This window comes from Squalius cephalus, assembly GCF_949319135.1.
Source record: "Squalius cephalus genome assembly, chromosome: 20".
Lineage (NCBI taxonomy): Eukaryota > Metazoa > Chordata > Actinopteri > Cypriniformes > Leuciscidae > Squalius > Squalius cephalus.
Window position 1 is genome coordinate 24,136,685 of NC_137141.1, and position 22,562 is coordinate 24,159,246.

Consider the following 22,562-nt stretch of genomic DNA (forward strand, 5'->3'; position numbering starts at 1 on the left):
ACCTACCTGAGGTGACAGACAGATTCAGTCAGACTAGTCTGAAAAGGGGGTAGGAAGATTGGGGGGGGGGGGGAGAAATCCCATTTGCAGCATGCCAGATGGGACTGGCTGGATGCTCCACTGCAAACAACACATCTTTCTTTTGGGCCTGCATGTCCGGCTCACCTTAGCGTGGGGCCTGGCAGGTAATGATGGATCTTGAAAGCCTGGCGTAAGTGGGTGACACTGGCTGCCTTGTTATAGCTGCCAGTCTTCTCCCTGCTCCTGTCATTATTACACGCTGAAGATTTATTTGAGTTTGGAGTTGTGCGCTGGGTGCCAGCCATTTGCAATTCATCACCGGCCCTACAGAAGCAGCCGGACGCGGCCAGTAGTCGTGGCTGTAATTGCCAGCGTCACCTGCCGGCGGAAATGATGAGGGGTCAGAGGAAGGGTCAAGCCCCTGTCCCGGCCGGCCCTGCTCACCAGGGGGACCGCTCGCCTCATGCATCCCTGAACTTCTGAACACACACACATAAAAACATACCAAGGACTAAAAATATTTTTCAAAAGCATTGCCACCAATCCAACACTAAAAAATGAAACCCAAAGCAGCTATATTTTCAGTATTTTACTTGGGGATGCAAAATAGAATTTAAGAAAACACTATGTAAATATTTAAATAGTTATTTTACGGTAACTTTTTTTCCTCCATTTGCAATTTAAACAATGTGTTCATACATTTACTGGTATATACCCTTTAGCCATCCAGATCCACCTTTCAATTTGTGGTTTATGACACCAGCTATATGTCATTGCGGATGACTCCTCAAGCAACTAATCTGTAAGATTTCTAATAATTTTTATTTTGATATTTCTTCCTACCTTTCTTCCCCTTTGCAACACCTAATGAGCATGCATACATTTTTTTTTTTTTGCTTCATGTCCTATTTTTCTTTGGAATAAACAAACAAAGCAAAAACAACAACAGAAATAAAGCGGCACACTTTTTCATGCCGATAGAACAGATGCTGTCCTCGCAAATATATTTATTTACACTATAAATCATCACAATTAAACATCATAAGTAGGCCATCATAATTAATTGGTCTAGTGAGAGTTGGCGTGACAAGAAGGCACCGGCAGTGGGGAAACTGAAGCGGCTTCACCCACATGCTCCATCCATCTCCACACACTGTGCCGCAGCTAAAGACAATGACACAGAAAGCAACCAGCGAGTGGTGGAAACAGACCGCCTGTCACTACAAGTACTGAACCGCTCTCAGGAACCATCATCTCTAAAACAGCACAATCCATATTGTCACATTGAAATGTCTAGTGACATAATGTGCAAAATAAAAGGAAAGCAATAAATCTTCCTTTTGATTAGCCTGTGAAATGAGTGCATTCACTAACAGGCATGACTGCTCTGGAATGTGATGATTATGCAAAAATAATCTGGCATTACAATGAGTTTAATCACTTGCCAATAGCTTTACTCGCCATTTACTGTTATTGCTCAGAATATATACATTGTAAAACCTAATGTTCAGAACATACTATATAGTTGTGCTCATATGTTTAATACATCTGTAAGAGTTTTAGCATTTTTAGAATCAAATTAAGACGAAATATAAATAAAAGATGAAACAAAAAATAAGAAAAATAAGTTTTAAAAATACAGTATTAAAACGTTAAAAAATTAAAAACATAAAATATTAGGAAGAAGCTGCATAACAGATATTTACATATATTCCAAGACAAAACAAATGTATCCTGTTCAAACATTTACATGCCATTGGTTATTAATGTATTGCCTTGTCAATAAAATACATAACTACACTACATTTCAAAAGTTTGGGGTCAGTAAGATTTTTAATACTTTTATTCAGCAAGGATGCATTAAATTGATTACGGTGTATTAAAATTTCAGTAAAAACGTTTATTTGTTCCATGAGATCTTAAATAAATGCTGCTCTTTTGTTATTTCTAAATTCTAATCAAAGAATCCAAAATATTCCACCAAAATATAAAGCAACAACTATTTTCAACTGTGAAATGTTTCTTGAGCATCAAATCAGCATTTTTTTAAATATATTAAAATAAAAATGATTTTAAACTGTAATATTTCACAATATTACAGTTTTTGCTCAAACAAATGCAACCTTAGTAAGCATAATAGACTTAAACAAAAACAAAACAATCTTATCAAAAAAGTCTTACCAACCCCAAACTTTTGACCAGTAGTGTATATATCAATTATATGGCAAAGCTGAACAGTATAATACAGTAACTGTGGGAAAGAACTCAAATGTACAGAGCATGCGGGAAACCAACGAACTTACAGGACCTGGAGGTGTCACAATTAAGACAAACCAGGACCTCATGCACAGCTATCACAAAAGATTACAAACAGTCACGGATGCTCATAGAAGCCAACATATTAAGGACCAAAGGATGTGGGAACTTTTGAACTGGATACTTTGTGTAAAATCCTTTATTTTGTCAAAAAACTTAAACAGTCCTTAATAAAATAAATAAATAAATAATAATAATAATAATAATAAAATATATATATATATATATATATTTTTTTTTTATTATTATTATTATTATTATTTATTTATTTATTTATTTATTTTATTTTATTATTTATATATATATATATTTAAAATTGTATTTTTAATGAACCCTCCTATTTCGCACCAATACAGACAACACAGTAGGAGCTTTTCTTAAGTTTACACACAGACAGATGGATCATGGCTGTCCTTCAAAGGCTTCTATCTTGCCTTTCCATGTTAATGAATTCTCTGTGCTCGGTCTGTGTCTCACACGTGTATACACACGCAGACACACACACACACACACACACACACACACACACACACACACACACACACACCGGAATACTCCATGCTACTTTCAATCTCTAGCATCTCATTGTGCCCTTATCCCTTAGATGTCCTCTCCTTCTTTCTGTCCCCTCATTGTGTCTCTGATTAAATCCTATACCTCGACACCCACACACACACACCTTCCACACACTCCTCCTTTTCTCTTTCTCCTAATGATACGGGCAGCACATTGTTTCCCCATGCTTAGAAGAAGTTGCGTTTCAAGCAATAAATTTCCCGCACAGTTAAGAGAAGGTCACCAGGGCTTGGATGCAAAACATAATGAGAGCAAGTACAAGGTAAAAGTTGTCTTTTCCTAAGAGCAAAGGTGCTTTTGGAAAAAGCCTAACTGAGACGGTCTTTTAAAGGGAGAAAGGAGAGGTCACCTTTATCTGGAAGAATGGATGACCTGTGATATCCATCTTTTGATCGAGGGGAAACAGGTGTGATTGTGTTGTGAATTATTTAAAAGACATTCTGAGAAGCGTCGGGAAGGATCTGTTCCAGCACGAGCGCTAAAGCAAACAAGACAAGAGCTTTAGAAAGCCATTTTCATTCCGATTCGATCAAAAAACTGTTTGTACTGCATGTGCAAAACACCGTATGCCCGTACACATGGACTATGCATGAACGATGTCCTCGAAAATGACACCAAAGTACAGCTATGAAAAGGAATGCTCAAAAGTTAACGTAAAAATTTCACGCAAACATTCGGCAGACTCCGGCTGCATTTACATTTATAAAAGAGTCAAAATCTGCAAACGTCCTGTTTTAATGTAAGTGATGTCTACAGCTGTGGAGAGGCTGAGAGATTTATTGGCTTAATTTGCTGACCTCTAGCACATGGATCTTGAGGGCAGCACGAGTGTGAATCGGCAGCCGCCGGTGCAAGTGGGTCTGCGAGGAGCGACGGAAGGGGGAGGGGGGTTCAAGGTCAGCTCGTTTTAGATGGGTCAAGTTCAGCCTACTTCCACTGCCTCCCTTATGCATTCAATTACACAGTCACCTGACACTAAATTAGCATGACAACCTAATTTACCTTTTCACCCCGTTCAAGTATACGCTCTTCCCTCGCTCCTCTTTCCAACACTGGTGAAAATCTGATCAAGATATACTGAAAGAGACAAACGGACAGACGGAAGGGGACAAAGACAGAGAAAGGGAACGCTTGGTCAGCACAAGTTCCTCCTTAAGCCCACTGACTCAAGACCAATAATATTTTCAAAATGTCTGACTATATTAATTATTGAGGAATTGGAAAATGGCCTCAATCAGGTCCTTAAGTCCATACTCAGTCCCATTAAGCTCCATCAGCGACGGGGCGCTGGAGGTACGGTGTTCAGTAATGAGAGGAACCTTCACGCCTGCAGGCTGACCTAATGAAGTGCTGCCTACTTAGAACAGCTCCGCACCGCCAGAGCACATGAAACAAAAGAGAGGCAACCATAAAAAGCAACTGTAAAAAGGAAAATTAATCCCAGTCTGTGGAGCCTGTTCTCATCACTGACCTTGTTACCGTACATGGTTGGATGTGGCCTTGTGTTGAGGTGGTAGGCCCGTGCAGGGAGTAGATGTATCATAATATGAGATGAAGGCAGCTGAACATGGAGGTTTAGGCATCTAAAATCAGTGACGGAAACAGGAAAAATATTTCAGAGCTGCAGGTAGTGTGGAACTCACTGTATTTTAGAGCTTCTCTGAGGGGAAAAAAACACAAATGAGATCACTTTAATTTTTTTTTTTTTTTTTTTGCCAAAGACACTTAAATATTATATTATGAAAATATCCCTTTAGAGGGACCCGCTTCCTAAAATATAAAGGGATCTATACATTTTATATATAAAGACCCACTTTATGAAAAAATACTAAAATAAGCATTCTAATTCAATTCATATAATTAAAAAAATTTATGATTAATTAAAATTAATTGTTATTGCACTAAAAATAAATTACTAAAAATTGTATATATAAATAGTTTGTCATTTCTAATTCTAAAAAAAAAAAACTTTTCATTTAAAAATAAAATTAATGTTTTCTGATCAGTCTTTAGAAATGCATAATGGGAAATGCTGGTTCCCAGACCGTAGTTTGAAAACCTCTGTCCTGATGACAATGAGGGTTTGTTAGTTTATGAACTTTTTAACGCAATGTTAGCATCAAGGCTATTTGCATGGCAAACACAAGGTAAACAACACAATCCATACAATTTAAAACACTATATTTAACACTTCAACTTGACAAGACAGAAATTCTAAAAATGCATTCAGGTGATAGAATCTAAATATTTCATATAAATGTTTTCTGGTAGCATCTTAATGAATAGAAAGTAAATGGAGACTTTCACTGTAGTCTCCTACTTTATACATTTTACTCATGAGATAAAGACCCTAAATAATTTCACACATATCTATTCTAGAATTAATATGAAACTGTTTTGAGAAAATAAATCTCCAAAGATAGGAATAAGCAACCTTGGAGTAATACAATTTTCAATTGGGTAGCTATTTACTGGAAGCAAGATGAAAATCTTCCTAAGAGTCTTAATACAGTAAGTGATGTCAAAACCCGCTGTGTTGAATAACTAAAACACCTACTGTAGAAATGATAAACATGGGAGTAAATATGTACCAAAGGGGCTGAACAAATATGTAATGGTTAGGTCATTTGTTAAAATAGACTTATTCTGTTGAGAAAAATGAAATCTGGTTCCCAGAGGACAGTGTTTTTAGTACACAATGTGAACTATTTCCAGTCACAAACAGAAGGCCTCTTGCCCTTCACAGTCCTTACAAGGTAACTGCACTCTCATGAGCCTAGCCGTGGCTCAGCTATATCGGGACGATACAGTGTACATCATCCTCCGAAACCCAGCCCCACACGAAGACACAATCAATTGTGTGTTCCTCTGAGTTCTCTCCTGCGCTCTTTGTTTCAGCTGAAACTTAGTGTGCGAGCACAAACCGTCCTCCCTCATTGATCAGAAATTCAATTCAAAAGTCTATAAATAAAAATAAATGAGCGGTAGTCACCCGGTCCCTCCCAGAAGATGCCAGCTGTATGGAAATCAAATCTATAATCCTTCAACTGCCGACAGGAACGCATCCAATAATGGCCCAGGCCAAATAATTCACATGCAAGAATTGAATGTCGCAGAATTAAATGAATTCTGTAATAATGGAACGAGCGCCTTAGCTTGAAAGCGCCGCTCACAATTTCTCATACATGACTAGTTTAAGAAGAAAGACGGAATGAGAGAGGAATAGTCAAGAGAGCACTGGGGGGGGGGGGGGGTCTAAATCTAAATTAAGATGTTAGATGTGTAGTTTCCAATAGGACCTTGACATAACTGTTGACCTACTCATGACACGATCACAGTGGCGAGGATTTGGAATTCTATTAGTATTACCAATGGAAAAAAGTCAAGGAGTCATCAGGAAAGCAAATCTATAGCCTCTACTCTACCAGACAATTACTGTTGTTAAAGTAGAATTAGATGGGTATTGACAATGAGAGGAGGAATAGGATTAGGCTGACAGGGCCACTGCACTGAGGTGAGAGAGAGATGAAGGATGTGTCATAAAATTCATCTTGCTGGTTCATGTTTTACTTTTATTATGTTTGGTTAAATTAATCGAACAACTTGTAGCTTTTCTTATCTGCATATAATGCAATAATCTAAATGCAATTTCTACAAGGAGATACTATTTTGAAAATAGCCTGTTAAAAGTTAAGCAAACCTTGTTGAGCACAAATAAAGTTGTTTAATCATGATGTTGGCCAACCCAGAAAGTTTGCCTGTCATGGGTTCCCTTGGGAATTTATAATGGATCTGACATATGGGTCTTTATGTTTGAGGTTAATTCATAAGATTTTTTTTATTTATTTTTTTATTGTTCTTTTGAACTTTCTATTTAAAGATTCTTGAAAAAAAAGGTATTATGAGGTTGATAAATGTTTCTTGAGCATTAAATCAACATATTAGAATGATTTCTGAAGGATCATGTGACACTGAAGGGTATAATAGATGCATCACAGGAATAAATTACTTTGGCTCCAAAAAACAAAACAAAGTGTCTTGTCATGCAGTTTGTTGTCATTTAACAGCTGAGGTAGTTTGCATAGATACTCTAGATTACAATTAAAAAAATGTTTTAATGTTTACAAAAAATAAAAGCAAAAAGTGGAAGTGGTTATAGTAATACACTTAATTGCAGCTCAATTACAAATGTGGATGGTGTGGATGGATGGTGGGTTTGGGACAAATAATTCCAACACAGTAAAAAATAAAAGACAAGAACCAAGATCAGAGACATTATTGCACTCTGATATTAAAAAAAATGTTCATAATAAAATGAAATATCCATCAGTATACAGCATGACTTCAGCTGCTGATGTATTGTAAAATAAAGTGTTGTGCTAAAACTTGAGACAAGTTAACTCAGATTTAATAGAGAGAGAATGAACAAGAGCAAGAGTGTGTGTGTGAGAGAGAGAAAGAGAGAGACCCACTCTGCTCGTCCCGTAGATCTTTACTTCTTATTGAAAAACTAGCTGCAGTTAATATTGACACAGCAAGGTGTGAATCAATACATTGAGAATGAGCAATACATTTTAATTTCAAACTGCTCAAACTTCAGCAGCAAATCCATGCAGTTAAGCTGTTGTGGGAGTGGGTGAGAGGGGGCAAGGGAGGGGGTGGATGAGATAGAAATTTGCTGTAGATCAGATCCAGAATCAGCCTCCTCTAGCATGACATTTCCTGTCAGATGATATAGACTGGCTGAAGTGACTTTTTAACCTGCGGTTCAGCACTGAGTCACACAGGCCTGTTTAGCACCTCACTCTGTGCTGGCTGACTGCGACGAGTCCATTATATTTAATACATATTCAAAGCTAAAAATTACTTCTGCTTCTCAACTAAGATCTAACTTTAAAAGAAAAAAGAGCATAGAAAGATCATGACACTGAAGACTGAGTAATTGCTGCTAAAAATGTGACTGCCATCACAGGAATAAATTATATTTTGAAATATTTTAAAATAGAAAACAGTTATGTTAAACTGTAATAATATTTCACAATACTGTTTTACTGTATTTTTGATCAAATAAATGCAGCTTGGGTAAGCATTAGTGTTGTAATTTTGTTGTTGTAATGTTGTCAAAATTTGATTTCAGAACAGGTGAAGACCACAACTGCAGGGATATCACTAAATTGCCAGTGATGATTTATTTGTTAACATCATTAATGTGATTGGATGTAAAACTTAGGCTACTGCTTCAAATGCAATCAATAACAAATTTCTAATTTGATTTCTTTTGTTACTGTTGTGCCGGGTGACGGGACTGAAATCAACAAGGGATTGTTTAAAAAAAAAAGTCACCAAAATTAATAAAAATTCTCACATATTTCAAGATATGATTGCAAAAAAAGTACATGTGTAAGATCTTGTTTGGTCTTGTTTTGGTCTCAATCCCTCAAAGTATTGTTTTTTTCTTGGTCTCAACACACACTGGGTCTTGGTCTTGATAAGGTGGTCTTGACTACAAAACTAGATTTCTTTATTTATTTTCTGTTTATAACATCTTTCAAATGCCCAAATTGGAAATCCTTGTAAAGTACATTAGACTGCTAAATGTACAGATATGTCCTGGTTATCACATATGTTAAGCATAAATATTAAAACAGTAAACGTCTTGTTAAAGTCATTGCCTGTAGCCACACCTCTCTACCATTGAAGCTAAATGACATTGAGGCTGAACGATGTGAGAAACGGCCTCACGCTCACAGAATGTACACGGGCATGCACAAAAATACACTCCAGAATGATCTATGTCTCCTCCTTGCTATCGATAACAGTTTAACTACATCACAGCGGACAGCTTGTGTCTCTTTATCAGCAGCTCCTCTCTCAGGCTCCGCATGCAGGACGTTACTGGCTCTGAGTTTCAGAATCAACCTCTATATCGTTAAATTTAATTATGATGTTAAACCGTTAGATGCCTCCTGGATAAAAAACAGCTGTATTGCTGAGGTTATAATAAACAAAAAGGCATTTTTTCCCATTATGAATTGTACTTATAATACAACCAAATGCAGGCTGGCTAAAAACATCCTCTGCTAAGACACAGTTGGATAATGAAAAGCAGTCATTATCTGCATTATTCACAAGCAATTAGTGATGTTTATGTATCATGAGCATGTCATAAGTAACATAATAGCTATTAAGGCTTATTAGGAATTTCTATATTGCAATTTGTTCAAAGCTCCTCTACATTATATATTGAAGGCAGATATGCAGATGTGTATGCAAGAAAGGGTGTCAGCCTACAATGGCATTAAAATCAAATATATTTTATAAGGGCTCTGATTATATAAACTGAATATAAATAAAGCAGCAAATGTTCAAGTCTGCTGCATCAAGGCTCATTCTGTGATACATCGAAGTCGAGTGTGCTAAGGTGGTCGTGGGACTGACAGCAGGGGCCTCCAGGCAGTCACACAAGGGTCAGTGTGGCTCTCTCTGGTTTAGCGGGGCCAGGCAGAAGAGCTATGCACTTAATCACACCCAGAAGACTGGTCATTATTGCAGTCAGTCGGGGTGAATTACCATATCAAAGCCTGACAGACAAGAGAACAGAATGATTGGCACATTATGATGACAGCTCCTGTTGAAGGAAGAGGACAGCCCTATCACACATACAACACCAAAGGAACGGGGAAATTCCAAAAACGTGTTCGCCATTCGTGTAGGTACAGTACTGATTACAGGAAGAATACTTTTATTCTTTCATTTACTCTAAATGTATGCAGAATATAGGCATCTTTTTTAGGGAGGCACCCAGATTAACATTCTAGATGATACTGATATGCTGATAATTATTTTCACATATGGCCAATGGGCAATAACATGTCCTCTATTTAAATTCTAAAGCATTTTGTTCAAATAAATAAAAAATAAAACAATAAAACTAAAATCAATTGTTTCAAATGCTAGAAGTGAATTTCACATTTGCTAAAGATTACATTTAACAGTGTTATTAATTGATTTGTATTTTTAAAAGATAAACTTTAAGGAAGTCTTCATAAGCAATGCAATTTCTCATGCAGCACTAATTCTAAAATGATGGGTTCACTCAGACAGCCTTTAAGATTTTAAAACTGAACTAAACTACTTTAAATGTTGTTTTCTAGGTAAAGCAAGAGCATGTAATTAAAGTCTTAGAAGGGGAAACATCTGTTTTCGTCCCATATAATTAGCATAATTAATTAATCCAAACAAATTATTTTTTAACACCTAGAATAAATCACAAAGCCCTGCTTCTCTCGACTGACCCTGTCTGTGTAGTATGGGTAATTGATCAAGAGTAAATTGGACAATGTGCAGCAATGAGGCGTATTGTATCCTCGTATTTGAAACACACCCAAATCATTAGTCTGAGAGCACAGATGGATTGAGGACCATCTCTTTGTAATATAAAATCTTGGCATGAGATAGCAACTACCAAAGTCTTAGCAGGATGTTGACAGCATCTGATGAGGTTTGCATCATATTTGAAATGGCATTGCTGTGCAACACGGCCAATCAATTCATGGCCTCAGGTAAAAATCTGATGACATGGAATTGTGTAAATGATCATTTCTAAATATACTGAATGCAGTTATTAGGCCTGAAAAATAGTCTCTCTAGCCCACCTTTGTTGGGCAAAAAGAAAAACTACAATCAGAAAAGCATGTACAGGCTCACATGTGCGCACACACACAGGCCAATAAAAACTATTTTAAAAATGTCTAGAACGGTTTATGAAAAGACAAAAAGAGGGCCTCAGGGAATACCTCCCGTGCGCAGCACCAGTATATTGCTGTCAGGTTCACTGTCAGATGGGTTAATCAAAAACTCAAGGGGAAAGGTGCTATCTTCACCGCACACTGCCATCTTTATCGATTCTATTTACAGCACCTCACCAGGATCGCACTTCTTTAACTATTCAATTGGTCCAAAATAGATTTTTCCATTTTACGCAGGAGCGACAGGGAAAACATTAGACCAGAACAAACGTGATAGAAATGTATCACAAAAGCAGATGAACAAACATTGTGGAAGATTTATGGCTGGGATTTTAATAAATTCGAGGGAGATGAATTGATTTTGGTTAGGGGTGTAAGCAACAATTTATTGGGTGGGAAAATGCATTATTTTCCAATTGTTATCAAGCTACAGTAAAACTGATTTGTGTCCTATTGCATTTTATGGATAAAAGGAGGAGGAACCTTCACATGATTTAGATTAAATGTATTAATCAAAACCACCCAGTGTGAACAATATATCTACAACTTGAGAAGATTTTTGACATTTAATTCTGTCGCAACATTTTGGCTCTGTACCTCTTCCTCCAAATTCAATGGCCACCACAGCTGAGGGAACGCTCTGTTTTAATTTTATGAGGCTTAAAGTAGCTTTTAACCAGCCAAGCGGCAAATAACATAGGATTAGAAATATTTAGTGTTTTCCGACTCCTTAACAGGGATAATCCTTTAGAAACAAGTCTGACCTTTGCGGCTTAATAACTTGGCAGTAGTTAACTCTTTAAATGATAGCTGGGTAATTTAAAGTATAATTTCGTAGCAATAATGATTGGGAAAGAGATCAAGTGAAACAGAGATACAGAGAGAGAGAGGGAGAGAACGAAAGAGCTGGAAAGAGTTAGATATGCAGAGATAAGCAGTAAAAGAAAATTTCATGAAATGTATCTGTGTCGTTGTCAATAAAGCCACTAGACTGGGGATGCACACATTAATTCAATAAACATGCATTAACAACACAAAGTCAACTGTTATCCATTAATGCCAATGCAAATAGAATGTTGCAGCATTGCAAATTATGATGTTCAAACAAAACCCCTGGTTTCACAGACAAGAATTAAGCCTAGTCCCAGACTAAAATGCATATTTGAGCTATTTTAACTGCAAGAAACTTGCACTGACGTATCTTAAAATATGTTAGCACCATTGTTTTGTCTCAGGATGCACACCAGTAATGTTTTTTTAAGGCACGTTTATAAAAGCTACTTAAATGCCCTAATTGAACTAAGGCCTATACCTGTCTTAATTTAAGCCCTGTCTGTGAAACCTAAATGTCTACAAAATGTACTAAATGGAAACCCAATTTGCAATATTAGCTAATATTCAATAATCTTGAATGTACAAATACTCATTTGGGCTTTAAAAAAACCACTATTCCTAAAACTGACCACAAAAAACACTCTATTAGTCCAGTCCATAATAATGATAAAACGCCCACCAAGGTCTCTTTGAACAGAAATCCATTTTGCTCCAAGAGTACCTGTGTCCAGCCACTGTGCTGCACTTACTCTCTTGATTTGATAGTGAAAGCAGCAAACTTTTCAGTGTCAAATAGTATTTTAAACCAACAACTTACTTAAGTCCCATGTCATCAGGCCCATGAAAACTAATCTTTCAGTAGTAATAGCTCCTATAAAAGTGGACAGAGCCATTGATATAGAGGCAAGTAAACAGGCAACAAATCCTTTGCTTGGCTCAGGTGGGCAATGAAGCAAACAAAAAGCTAGAAATGGGATCGGGCCCTGGGTGGAGCACACTGGACCATGACTAAAATAGGCCAGAGTTCATAGGTCAAGGTCTTTACGAGAGCTGCCCCCCTCCCATCCACAAGATGGATAGCTTTGTATACTACTCGGTTTAAGATTAAATTCCCAGCAATTACAAACACTTTTAAATAAGCTTGTAACAAACAAGAAATCGTTTTGTGTTTCTTCATGTTTAAATCAATTCATTAAAACATTTTATAATCAAATAAATAAGGAAAAAACAAAGTCTTGTTTTTTACTGGTATATATCTATACATTAGATTTTAGAATAGATTTTATGACTACATAATTTTATGTATAATCTAATAGAAATCTATCAAATAAATCAGAACAAAAATATATATAAAAAGATTTTCACTTGTTTTTTTGTCCTTATTTTACAGATCTATATTTCCATGTATATTATTATCTAATATATATCTCTCTGTATTGACTGGGTGAGTCTTGTTTTAATGGATGAAACTGCTTCTCTATAATAATAGTCAGGTAGCTTGAACTGCCTCAGACAGTCTCAGCCCTACAGAAATTGAAATAATCAAAACCAAAGTCACAACCAAAGTCGTCACATTTGATTACCGATCACACTACACAGCCATGTTTGAATAAATGCACTGTCATGTTTTTATCATCAGAAAGATGCTCCCTGCAGGAAGAAAATGTCATTTTATGTTTCAGTGAGTGTAAGTACAGTACACTATAGACAAAAGAAAAGTGCATTCAAGGGGATTTGTATGACAATAAAATTCACAAACCCAAACAACACTGTGACAAGCAAATCCCAGGAGACTTGTAGTCTCATTCACTCTCAAACCGCCATTAATAACAACAACACAGTAATTCTGGCACTGGTGAGCTCCAGAAATCAAAGTCTTGCTTAATCTTGGCAACACAGAGCTATTCTACTTTTTGCAAATGTTTCAAGTCCTACGTTCCTCTCTTGCAAAGGGATTTTTAGAGCGGAAGTAAACACCTCAGAAATACAACTACGGTGTAACATTGCCCAGGAGGATTTAAATTAGGTTTTTTTTCATGGCCTCTAGGCAATATCTATATGACAACAACACAACAGCCGCAAAACAAAAACAGTCTGACTCAATAGAGAGATGAAGGCGTAACCGACAGATGAATGGTAAAACGATAAAAAGAAGCAAGTTTGTGCTTACGGTGGACGTTCACAGCCAAAGCGAGATAACAGAGAGCAACGTGGCTTGATTTATTTTCTCTTCAGCTCTTTTCAAAATTGGATGGCAAACACTCCCTATTCCATTAACTACAGTCCATATGATTTTTGGCAAATAAAACTGTGTGGTAGCATCTGTGCGCCTGATACAGTGGAGGAGAAACTGCAAACGCAAATGATACGTTTTATTATTTGTCGCCATCAAATAGGCCCTTGCATCTGCTTCTCTGGCACCGTATCCGCAAACACAGCGCCCGTGTGAGATGGGAGAGACCTCAATCAAATGTAAGCTAAGCCTTTCTTCAGGACATGAAACAGAGCACTCCTCTAGCTGATATTATGTCTGCCAGAGAAAACAGGAGAAGATGAAGGGGGAAGAAAGGAAATGCAAAATAGGAGGAGGATGGAAAATAACATGAATTACCTGATTATAATAATAAGCAGCAGGCGTACGTACACGGTGTACTTATAGCTTGCATGATAATCCCATCATGCATGGTAGTGTAAGTTTCTAATGAAGTCATATAGAGTTGAAGCATAATCAGATTTTTAAGCTTTGTATAAATGCGATGAATAAAAAATTATTCTCGATTATATTTTGAGGGGACCAAAAAAAGTGTTTGCGTTTCCACTGGTCACCCAGTCAGAAGTTCTGCAGATTGTTTGGAGAGTAGAGAAAAGGAGAGCCATGATGAAACAGTGAGTACGCAGGTGATATATCCCTGCACACTAGCAGTGGGGCCGGCAGCACTAAACGCCCTTCTGCATGGGGCAGAGGAGCCTCAACTTCATCAAACCCCTCGCAGGATCAGCCCCCTTCTTAATGGATTACTGCTGTCTCAGTGGAACCACACTGCAAATAATGATAGAACACCTGCAGATTAAACCATCTTACACAATACTCAATTCATTACCTTTTTCCCCAGATAAAGGCCAGCTAATAAAAATATGATTTTCTCTTGCAGCAGAAAAGTCACACCTTTATCCTTTAAGGGAAACAAAAGGAGAGGAGGAAGGTGATATCATCCAAATGCAATAGCGGCCATCATTGCAATTACACGGTCGGAGTAAAAGGAAACGTGTGGCATTTTAGAGTGAAGATTTCAACAGAAATATGGTACCTGAATGGGGTGTTTCACTATGTGGCTAAACTGACATTTTTTGGATAATATAGGAGTGTTACATTTCAAATATAGCATATTAATCAGCAGTGCAGAATCTTTCAGTCAACAGATATGAAAAATCCAACATTAAAACATAAATAAATAAATGTTGCACTATTTTGAGAAGCATCAATACAGACTATGAAAACACCCCTCAACCTTGATGCCTTTGGCAGTGACAACCAATTCAAAGTGATTCACATAATCAGTAAAGTGTGATCTAGAGAAGTGAAACCAATGTGAAGAATGCAGTGGTGTTCTGATGCAGGGCAAAACTGGGTCACCTGGCTGCATGTAAACATGTGGGCTCCCAACAGCTCTCTCCAGGTGACACCTCATCACCGTGCTGCTAGAATGATGGCTTACACCCGTCTGGCTTGTCAAAACACTGTTTCGCAGGCAATTACCATGGTGGCCAGCCCACCACCGGGTTCGGATGGATGGGCGACACAGCCAAAGGGTCACTCCTCTGCCCATATTTCTAACGCTCTGCTCTGGTGTGGCGGGACAGCAAATTGGCTGGCGTCTGTCAGCGGTTATCTGTATTGCCGGGAACTCACAAGACGTCTTGTATCTTGCCTATATCACATCCAGACAGAATATCTGAAAACAGAGAGAAGTGTTTTGTGAACAGATGAGATGTCAGTTATCTCAAAAAGGATCTGTTCAAAATCATGTTATGTTGAAAAAACAGGATGTTCTCTCGCAGTAAGAATGTATCAAGTGTGTACAGTATGTGTATTTACTATATGTACCAAGGATTTAAATAAACAAATATATAGCCTTCAATTTGCAAAAAAAGACTTGGTTTGTACTAGTTAGTTCACAGAAACTAAATAAATACACATTAAAATACATTTTATGGTAAAGTCTGCAAAAGTAAAGTACTTTGTGATATACTTATGACACATTAATACATATTATAAATGTGACTGCATAACAGGAAATAACCTAAAAACACGAATAATTACATTCAAACAAACATTAATTTGCCCTACGTATAAAGTTTGGTTATTTGATACAAAAATTACGTTTACCAAGTTAGAACAGAGCTGTTTTCCACATGATAAAGCCTCCAGTTCACTCAAATCAGTTCCCGCTCATTAGAATGGACTCGTGCACTTCACTTCCTTCACACTGCGCGTGACTGACGATCGTCACTAGCTCTCCCCGCGCGCACATGGACCTTTCCGTTGTCATGGACACCTTTAAACTTCCGGAAACATGGCGAGACTTGTGAAACTTTACTGTCAAGTTGATAACGTCAAAACACAATATTTCATCAGAAACAGGTAAATAAAGCAAATTATTCAGTTCTCTACATTTGAAAACTGTCTTGTTGTGTTGTATCAGTCGATGCAGGCGGGAAAGAAGTTCCTTCTTCACAGCTGTTTTTTAGATAAGAATAACAAAGACACATAACGTTACTGGAGATAAGATAACGCATTAATTCGGTGAACTCACTGAAAGCCTCTCATGTTACAGGATTGCGGAGGAAAACAGACAGAAAGAGAATGAGGCTGCAGTCAGAATTCAAAGCTGGTTCCGGGGCTGCCAGGTGAGGGCATACCTCAGGTAAGACAGCTTTTGTGATCTCATTTTCATCTGACAATATGATCAGTTTGTCAGCGTGTAAAGGTACAAACAAAGAATTAACTCTTTCAGTTTAGGTTTACTTATTTATTTGTTTGTTTGTTTAGAGGGAACATAAGTGGCAGTCATGTTTCAGTTAATTCCCGTTTATTTATTCATTCATTCATACATGCATTCTATTTTATGTAAGTTATTTATTTATTTATTTTTAAAGTAACCGTTATACAACCTGAGGACAGTCAATTTAAATAGAGTGCAACAATTTTGTCCGGAATTAAAAATCCCATTCATTTTCTCCTTACAGGAGTTGATTTTTAACATCAGCCCTCATTATTTGAACTTATTTTTTAAATACCGGTAATCACATTTAACAGTGGAATTCTTGGTGAAAAATTACCAATGTTTCTGCCAAAGGAAATCTCCACCAATCAGGAAATCGAAACAAACAAATAGCATCTCTGGCAACTCTTTAGCCACCACCGATTCCCATGAAGCGATGCAAATGATGAAATCAAGTCAACATCCCTATGCCATCAAAATCATCATGAAATAAAACATTTTAACAATTTTTATTTTTTATGGAGTAATGCAGTATTATAAGTTATTTATCCCTCCACAGCATTATTTGTTAAAAATGCATGTGCCCTCGTAATCTTTAATCAAAATAGCTTCCCCTCCCTCTTGCAGCGACATCTCTTCTCTTTTCTTCTCTGATGATGTGTTTACTGGAGCGAGGGCAGGACAACCTGTCACTCACTTGAGTTCACAGCAATAGCAAACCACAACCATCCAATCAATTCCTGATGGACAAAATCAAGTCCCACCCTACATTTTTTTTCCTTGTTCGAGAAGCTGTTTCACTCGGATATACGTCACAATAGGGAAGATAAGACTATTGCAACTTCAATTTTACATTTACATTTATGCATTCGGCAATTTCATGCCGACTTTAAATATTTTTGCATGTGTATGCATACTGTTTCTTTTTACATAATCAACATATTTAAATCAATCATTTTACATGTATCCATTGTTTTTATTTTATGTTATTTGCAGTAGTTTATGGGATTGTAGTTCTTTCCCTTATTAAAGCCATTAAGTATTTTACCTTTGTCTTTATGTCTGATTTGAAATACTCTTTAGCTTCAGATTGTAATATTATGATTCAACTTGTAGCTGGTTTGTGTGGTTCATGAATAATAACTCTTTAGTGAAGAATTAAAAAAAAGATCCCTTTGGGAAAAATGTTTCCGGATCAAGGCCACTAATAAAGTTGATGGGCACTGTTGCACTCTATAGGCGTGACACTTTTGGGATCCATATTGTATAGGGTAGACAGATGTCTTAATGAGGACAGGCGTATGATTCTATATTCTCAGCATATACCTGTAAGTGGTTGCTGAAGCCTAAATCTAATGCATTTGGTCTTTAAATGCAAGAATTAGCCAGTGCACAGGGCGCTACAGTGTGTAACCTCAACATATTTCTGTGCAGTGAGCAGACAAACTCCCAGACAGTAGGTTAATTTAGATTACTTTAGTTAATTGATCAATGTGTTAAGTGGCTAATTAAGCGCAATCTAGGCTTCTTGAGTGCGGCTCCAGGGTTGCCACCGTCCCTATACACATTGATTTTTTTGAGTTATAAATGGCCTTTTGGAAATTGATGGCCATGTTGAGTTCAGAGTTGCCATAGACATGCATTTAGAGGGTGGTTAATGATGAATGCAAATGTACAGTTGTCCAAGAAAGACCTACCCTGGACAGGCAGAGAGAGAAAAAAGGGGACTTTTTGATTGAATCAGTTTGAAAAAAGGAATGAAGTTTTGATTTAATCAGTTTGAAAGTACAGAAGTATAATTACACCTTGTTGTGTGTTGTTTTATTTTTCAGTCACCTGCATAAAAACGCAACATTAATACAAAAAATATGGCGTAGTTTCACTGCTCGGGTGCTTTTCAGACAAAGGGTAAAGGTAAGTTGTGGAGACATGTAATATTGATTATGTTATGATAACCCTCATTAACATTTAGCAGTTAACAGGCATGCCATGACTTATATACATATGGCGTAAGTTTGTAATTTGACAATTCGTATTGATTTCCAATGGAATGCTTTTATCTCGTCCATGTTTTAAAGGTGCTGACATATTAGTGCTCATTTTCCCTTCTTCATTTTTAAATAAAACCTAAGGGTTTCATGGTAATAGATTTTACATAAGACTTAAAGGAGAACTCCGGTCAATTTTAACATTGAGCTCATTTTTTTTTTGTGAATTTGGAGTGCTGTCAGTACAGAGAAAAACGACAAAAATCGGTGTTGCCTACACCGTGTTATCCTCTTTTTAAAATTTGCACCCTGTTGACTTCAATGGGGCAAGTTTTAAACCTGCTTTTAGCATCTTAACATCCTTGATGTGTCATTACAAGTGCCCAGCCATTGTGAGTGATTCCTTCAGAGTGAACACGGGTGAATCTGACTGCAGTAGATGTGAAAGATATGAATAAAAGTGATGTTAATTCAGCCAGCGCACATACCTGTATTTACATCCTGTTTTCGGTCGAAGTCCACAGTAGTCGATTGTCAAGTTCACGCGCATAGGTTTAGTACGTATGATCACGCGCGCCCAAATTTACAAAAAAATGAGCTCAATGTTAAAATTTACCGGAGTTCTCCTTTAATTGATCAGGAAAATGTTGTTGTCTCTTTTTTTTTCTTTTTTTCTTTCTTTTTTTTTTTTTTTGCTGTATGTTCAATCATGGCCTACAATTGGTTGCCTAATATTTTGTCTTTCTAAAATGTACAGTTACAGTATTGTTTTTTTGTTGTTGTTGTTGTTGTTGTTTTTTTTACAAAACTTCCAGGAAATCCAGTAAGTGTAATATGGAAAATTCTGCATGAGATGAGGAGTGAGACAATAAATCATGGCCTCTTATTAAATCTTTTCTTTAAAAAAGGAAGAAGGCTTATTTTATGTCTGATTTCTTGTCATTTGTAATCAAAAATATGTATGTCTTTCCTCTACCATCATATAGAGCAGTTCATTTTTTATTGTGTCCCCATTGAGTGAATCATTTGTGTCTTGTGTCTTGTGAATATTCCTCACCACGTTTAGTCGGTCCATCCTCGGCTGCATTCCATTGATTATCAAACTCAGCAAAGAGCATTTTACCTTCATACATCTCCATTAGTTACCAGCCTGACTTTCATAGATTTTCCTAGCCATGTCTGCATTATGTATTAAGAACAGGCACTTCCCTTCGATACAAAGTATGACTTGCCAGTCCACCCTCTTATCTGCTGCTGCTTCTCCATGACTTTTATGTATTATGTATAAAGAGGATTTTATTCCTCGCATGTTAGGAAAACATCAGAGGGCCCAGTCACAATGTAATGCTATCTCCCTCTCTTCACAGACAGCATATTTTATCATGAAGATGAATTTCTACAATAAGATGGCTGTCAAGGTAAATATTTCTCTTGCTGTTTAGTCAGTGAAAAGTCAGTGGGTCACACATTTGATTTGAATAAAACCTGTAAACAGATTTTACTGGTGTTTGATAACTGCATTGAAATCTAAAGTGAAAGTGGTTCACAAAATCAAAATATGCTTAAATATATTAAAGGTTTTTGAGTGTTTTTAAAATTACTTTTTATATATTTTTTGACATGTGACATGTTTCTATAGCTATTACAGTATATATATTTACAATATATAAATATAATATACAGAGATATTTACTTGAATTGAATTTTGTACTTTTAATACTTTAATCCAGCAAAGATGCATTAAATTGTTCAAAAGTGACAGTAAAGACCTTAACATTGTTTTCTATTTTAAATAAATGCTGTTCTTTTGAACTTTCTATGCATCAGAGAATCCTGAAAAAGATGTATCAGGGTTTCCACAAAATATGCAGCTCAACTTGTCTTAACATTGATAATAAGACATTTTCTTGAGCACTAAATCAGCATATTAGAATGATTTCTGGAGGATCATGTGACATTAAAATCAGGAGTAATGATGCAGAAAATTCCATTTTAAAATATATTGAAATAGAAAACAGTTATTTTAAATTGTAATCATATTACACAATATTTCTGTTTTTACTGTATATTTGATCAAATAAATGCAGCCTTGGTGAGCATTTTTAACTTAACCATACTGGCAAGTTAACTGAAGTCAAATCCAAAAATGAAAGAATTTGCTATCATATTTTCTCATCTTTTATAAGGCCTAAGTTGCAAAAAGGTAGCAATATCAATCTTGCATGTTCTGTTTCACAGCCTATAAATCAAACACGTTTATATATGAGTGATACATTGGCACTTTTATAGAGCTATTGGTATGTATAGAAGCTTTAGTTTTACAATTGTTTTTCCATGAGGTGAAACTTTTAAAGAATTTTATAAGTCTTACAAAATTTCATAGCTTATTGAAGGATGTTGCATTTCTGTGGAGGATTGCATATTTTTACTGTGATGATTGGACATCACAAGAAATTTGAACCAAGAAAGTGATTTATACGCAAATATTTTGTGTCAATTCTAGGGCCCACCCTGCATTCTTCACTACCACTTTGGTTATGTGAGTCTAATTTGAAACATGAAGCTTGACCTGTTCTCAGGGGTCACAGAATATGAGAGTAAAGGTCCTGTCACCACTTAGACACAAACAGACGTTGCTCAACAGGACAGACAGCTTTTATAGTCCTTGTAAAAGATAGAGTGCTATGTCCGGGAAGCACCGGTAATGTAAAAATCTGCTGAAGGAAAAAAAGAAAGGGCGACTGTGAAAACAGTCAATGAAGGATCAGTTTCAAGCATAGACTGGGTGTGTTGGATGGAAAAGTTAAAGTTTGGAAAGCTTCATGGGAATGTATGCATGATGTTTTCTAATGAATGTCACTTTATACAATTGTGGTCATAAGTTTACATACTCCTTGCAGAATCTGCAAGAAAACAAGGTCATTGCTCCTCCTAACCCTTGCCCAATAAAGCTGAAAACAACAACCATTGAAGCTTCAGTGTTGCACTTCTTTTTAGTCATTTCCTTTATCCTATAAAGTGTTTATCACACTCTTTACCAAAAGCCTTTTAATAGAAATCAGTGTTTACAAGGGAGGCCGGATTTGTATTAGATCTAATTGAGCAATATGCATCATTGATTTTACTAGTCTAAGAGGTCACAAAGAACTCAGAATCCAAGCTTGCAATTACTTTATTTAAAATTATCTATTGACTACTGATCAATGGCAATTCTTGTTTTGTTTAGTTTTTGCCTTATTATTTTTTTTCTCTTTTACCTGCTATTGTTTAAGCACCTAATTAGCCTGAAGGACATCTGTCCTTTTTGTTTTGGGTCCTCAGTGGTGCTGTCATCACAGTGGCACTAGCTAGCACTCTCATTCTTCATGGAGTGACAATGACTGCAAGCTCGAAAGAGACAGGGAACTTCTTTAATTTGCTCTGACTTTGATTTGTCTTTTAACTTCTAAATACTTTTTGCAATTCCAAATAAATCTACATTTCCTACTTTTTATCAGCCATACAGTGGAATAGTAAAGGCAACAAAATAATAATCAGGTACATGTATTCATAATCAGAACTCATCCTTCTTTTGCAGATACAGCAGAGATGGCGGGGCTATTGTGTGAGGAAGTATGTACACAATTATTATGCACGCAAGAGATATTTGGAGGGATTGACAAGGAAGAATGAGCACATCAGGTAAGAAGGATTAAAATTACATTTTTATTTACACTGCTCCAAATAAAACACATAGCATTACGTTAAACTAGTGTTCACAGATGACCATTGTCTGAAATTCTTGCAAAGACAAAGGAATGTCATGCCTTTAACGGCATGTTTGAGACATATACATTAGCAGCATGTCATGCATAAATCGCCTCTGGTTACTTGAAAATGAATAACTTTATGAAATTTAAAATTAGCCTCTGATTTGCGTGTGCCCCCACATTTATTAAAAAAAAATCATGCTTCGGGGGCCGAAGGAAGATGCCATCTTTTACTTTTGATAAAAACAAAGTCACTTTTTTTAATGTGACCAATATATTTTGTGAGAAAATATCTTTTAGCTAAAATTAAATGTAAATCTGTTAAGT

The 22,562-nt window shown here is 36.5% G+C and overlaps 2 protein-coding genes across 8 annotated transcripts in view; one reads left to right on the forward strand and one right to left on the reverse strand.

Annotated features, from left to right (window-relative positions):
- esrrga (estrogen-related receptor gamma a) overlaps window positions 1-15,962 on the reverse strand; it is a 250,589-nt gene extending 234,627 nt beyond the window's left edge. For 4 of the 7 annotated variants that reach the window (XM_079853334.1, XM_079853327.1, XM_079853339.1 and 1 more), the window contains exon 1: window positions 4,385-4,469. In XM_079853334.1, the coding sequence (XP_079709460.1) occupies window positions 4,385-4,456 (72 nt within the window). In that variant the 5' untranslated portion in view covers window positions 4,457-4,469. Of the gene's footprint in view, window positions 1-3,915; window positions 4,020-4,167; window positions 4,294-4,384; window positions 4,470-15,129; window positions 15,449-15,882 lie in introns of those variants that run through there. The other 3 variants (XM_079853338.1, XM_079853350.1, XM_079853343.1) reach the window with 3 other exon arrangements.
- A 90-nt stretch (window positions 15,963-16,052) lies between these two features.
- The window catches only part of spata17 (spermatogenesis associated 17), a 29,770-nt gene continuing 23,260 nt past the window's right edge, over window positions 16,053-22,562 (forward strand). The window contains exons 1-5 of the mRNA XM_079853358.1: window positions 16,053-16,137; window positions 16,331-16,420; window positions 18,331-18,412; window positions 19,854-19,904; window positions 22,064-22,167. Of these exons, the coding sequence (XP_079709484.1) occupies window positions 16,070-16,137; window positions 16,331-16,420; window positions 18,331-18,412; window positions 19,854-19,904; window positions 22,064-22,167 (395 nt within the window). The 5' untranslated portion in view covers window positions 16,053-16,069. The remainder of the gene's footprint in view (window positions 16,138-16,330; window positions 16,421-18,330; window positions 18,413-19,853; window positions 19,905-22,063; window positions 22,168-22,562) is intronic.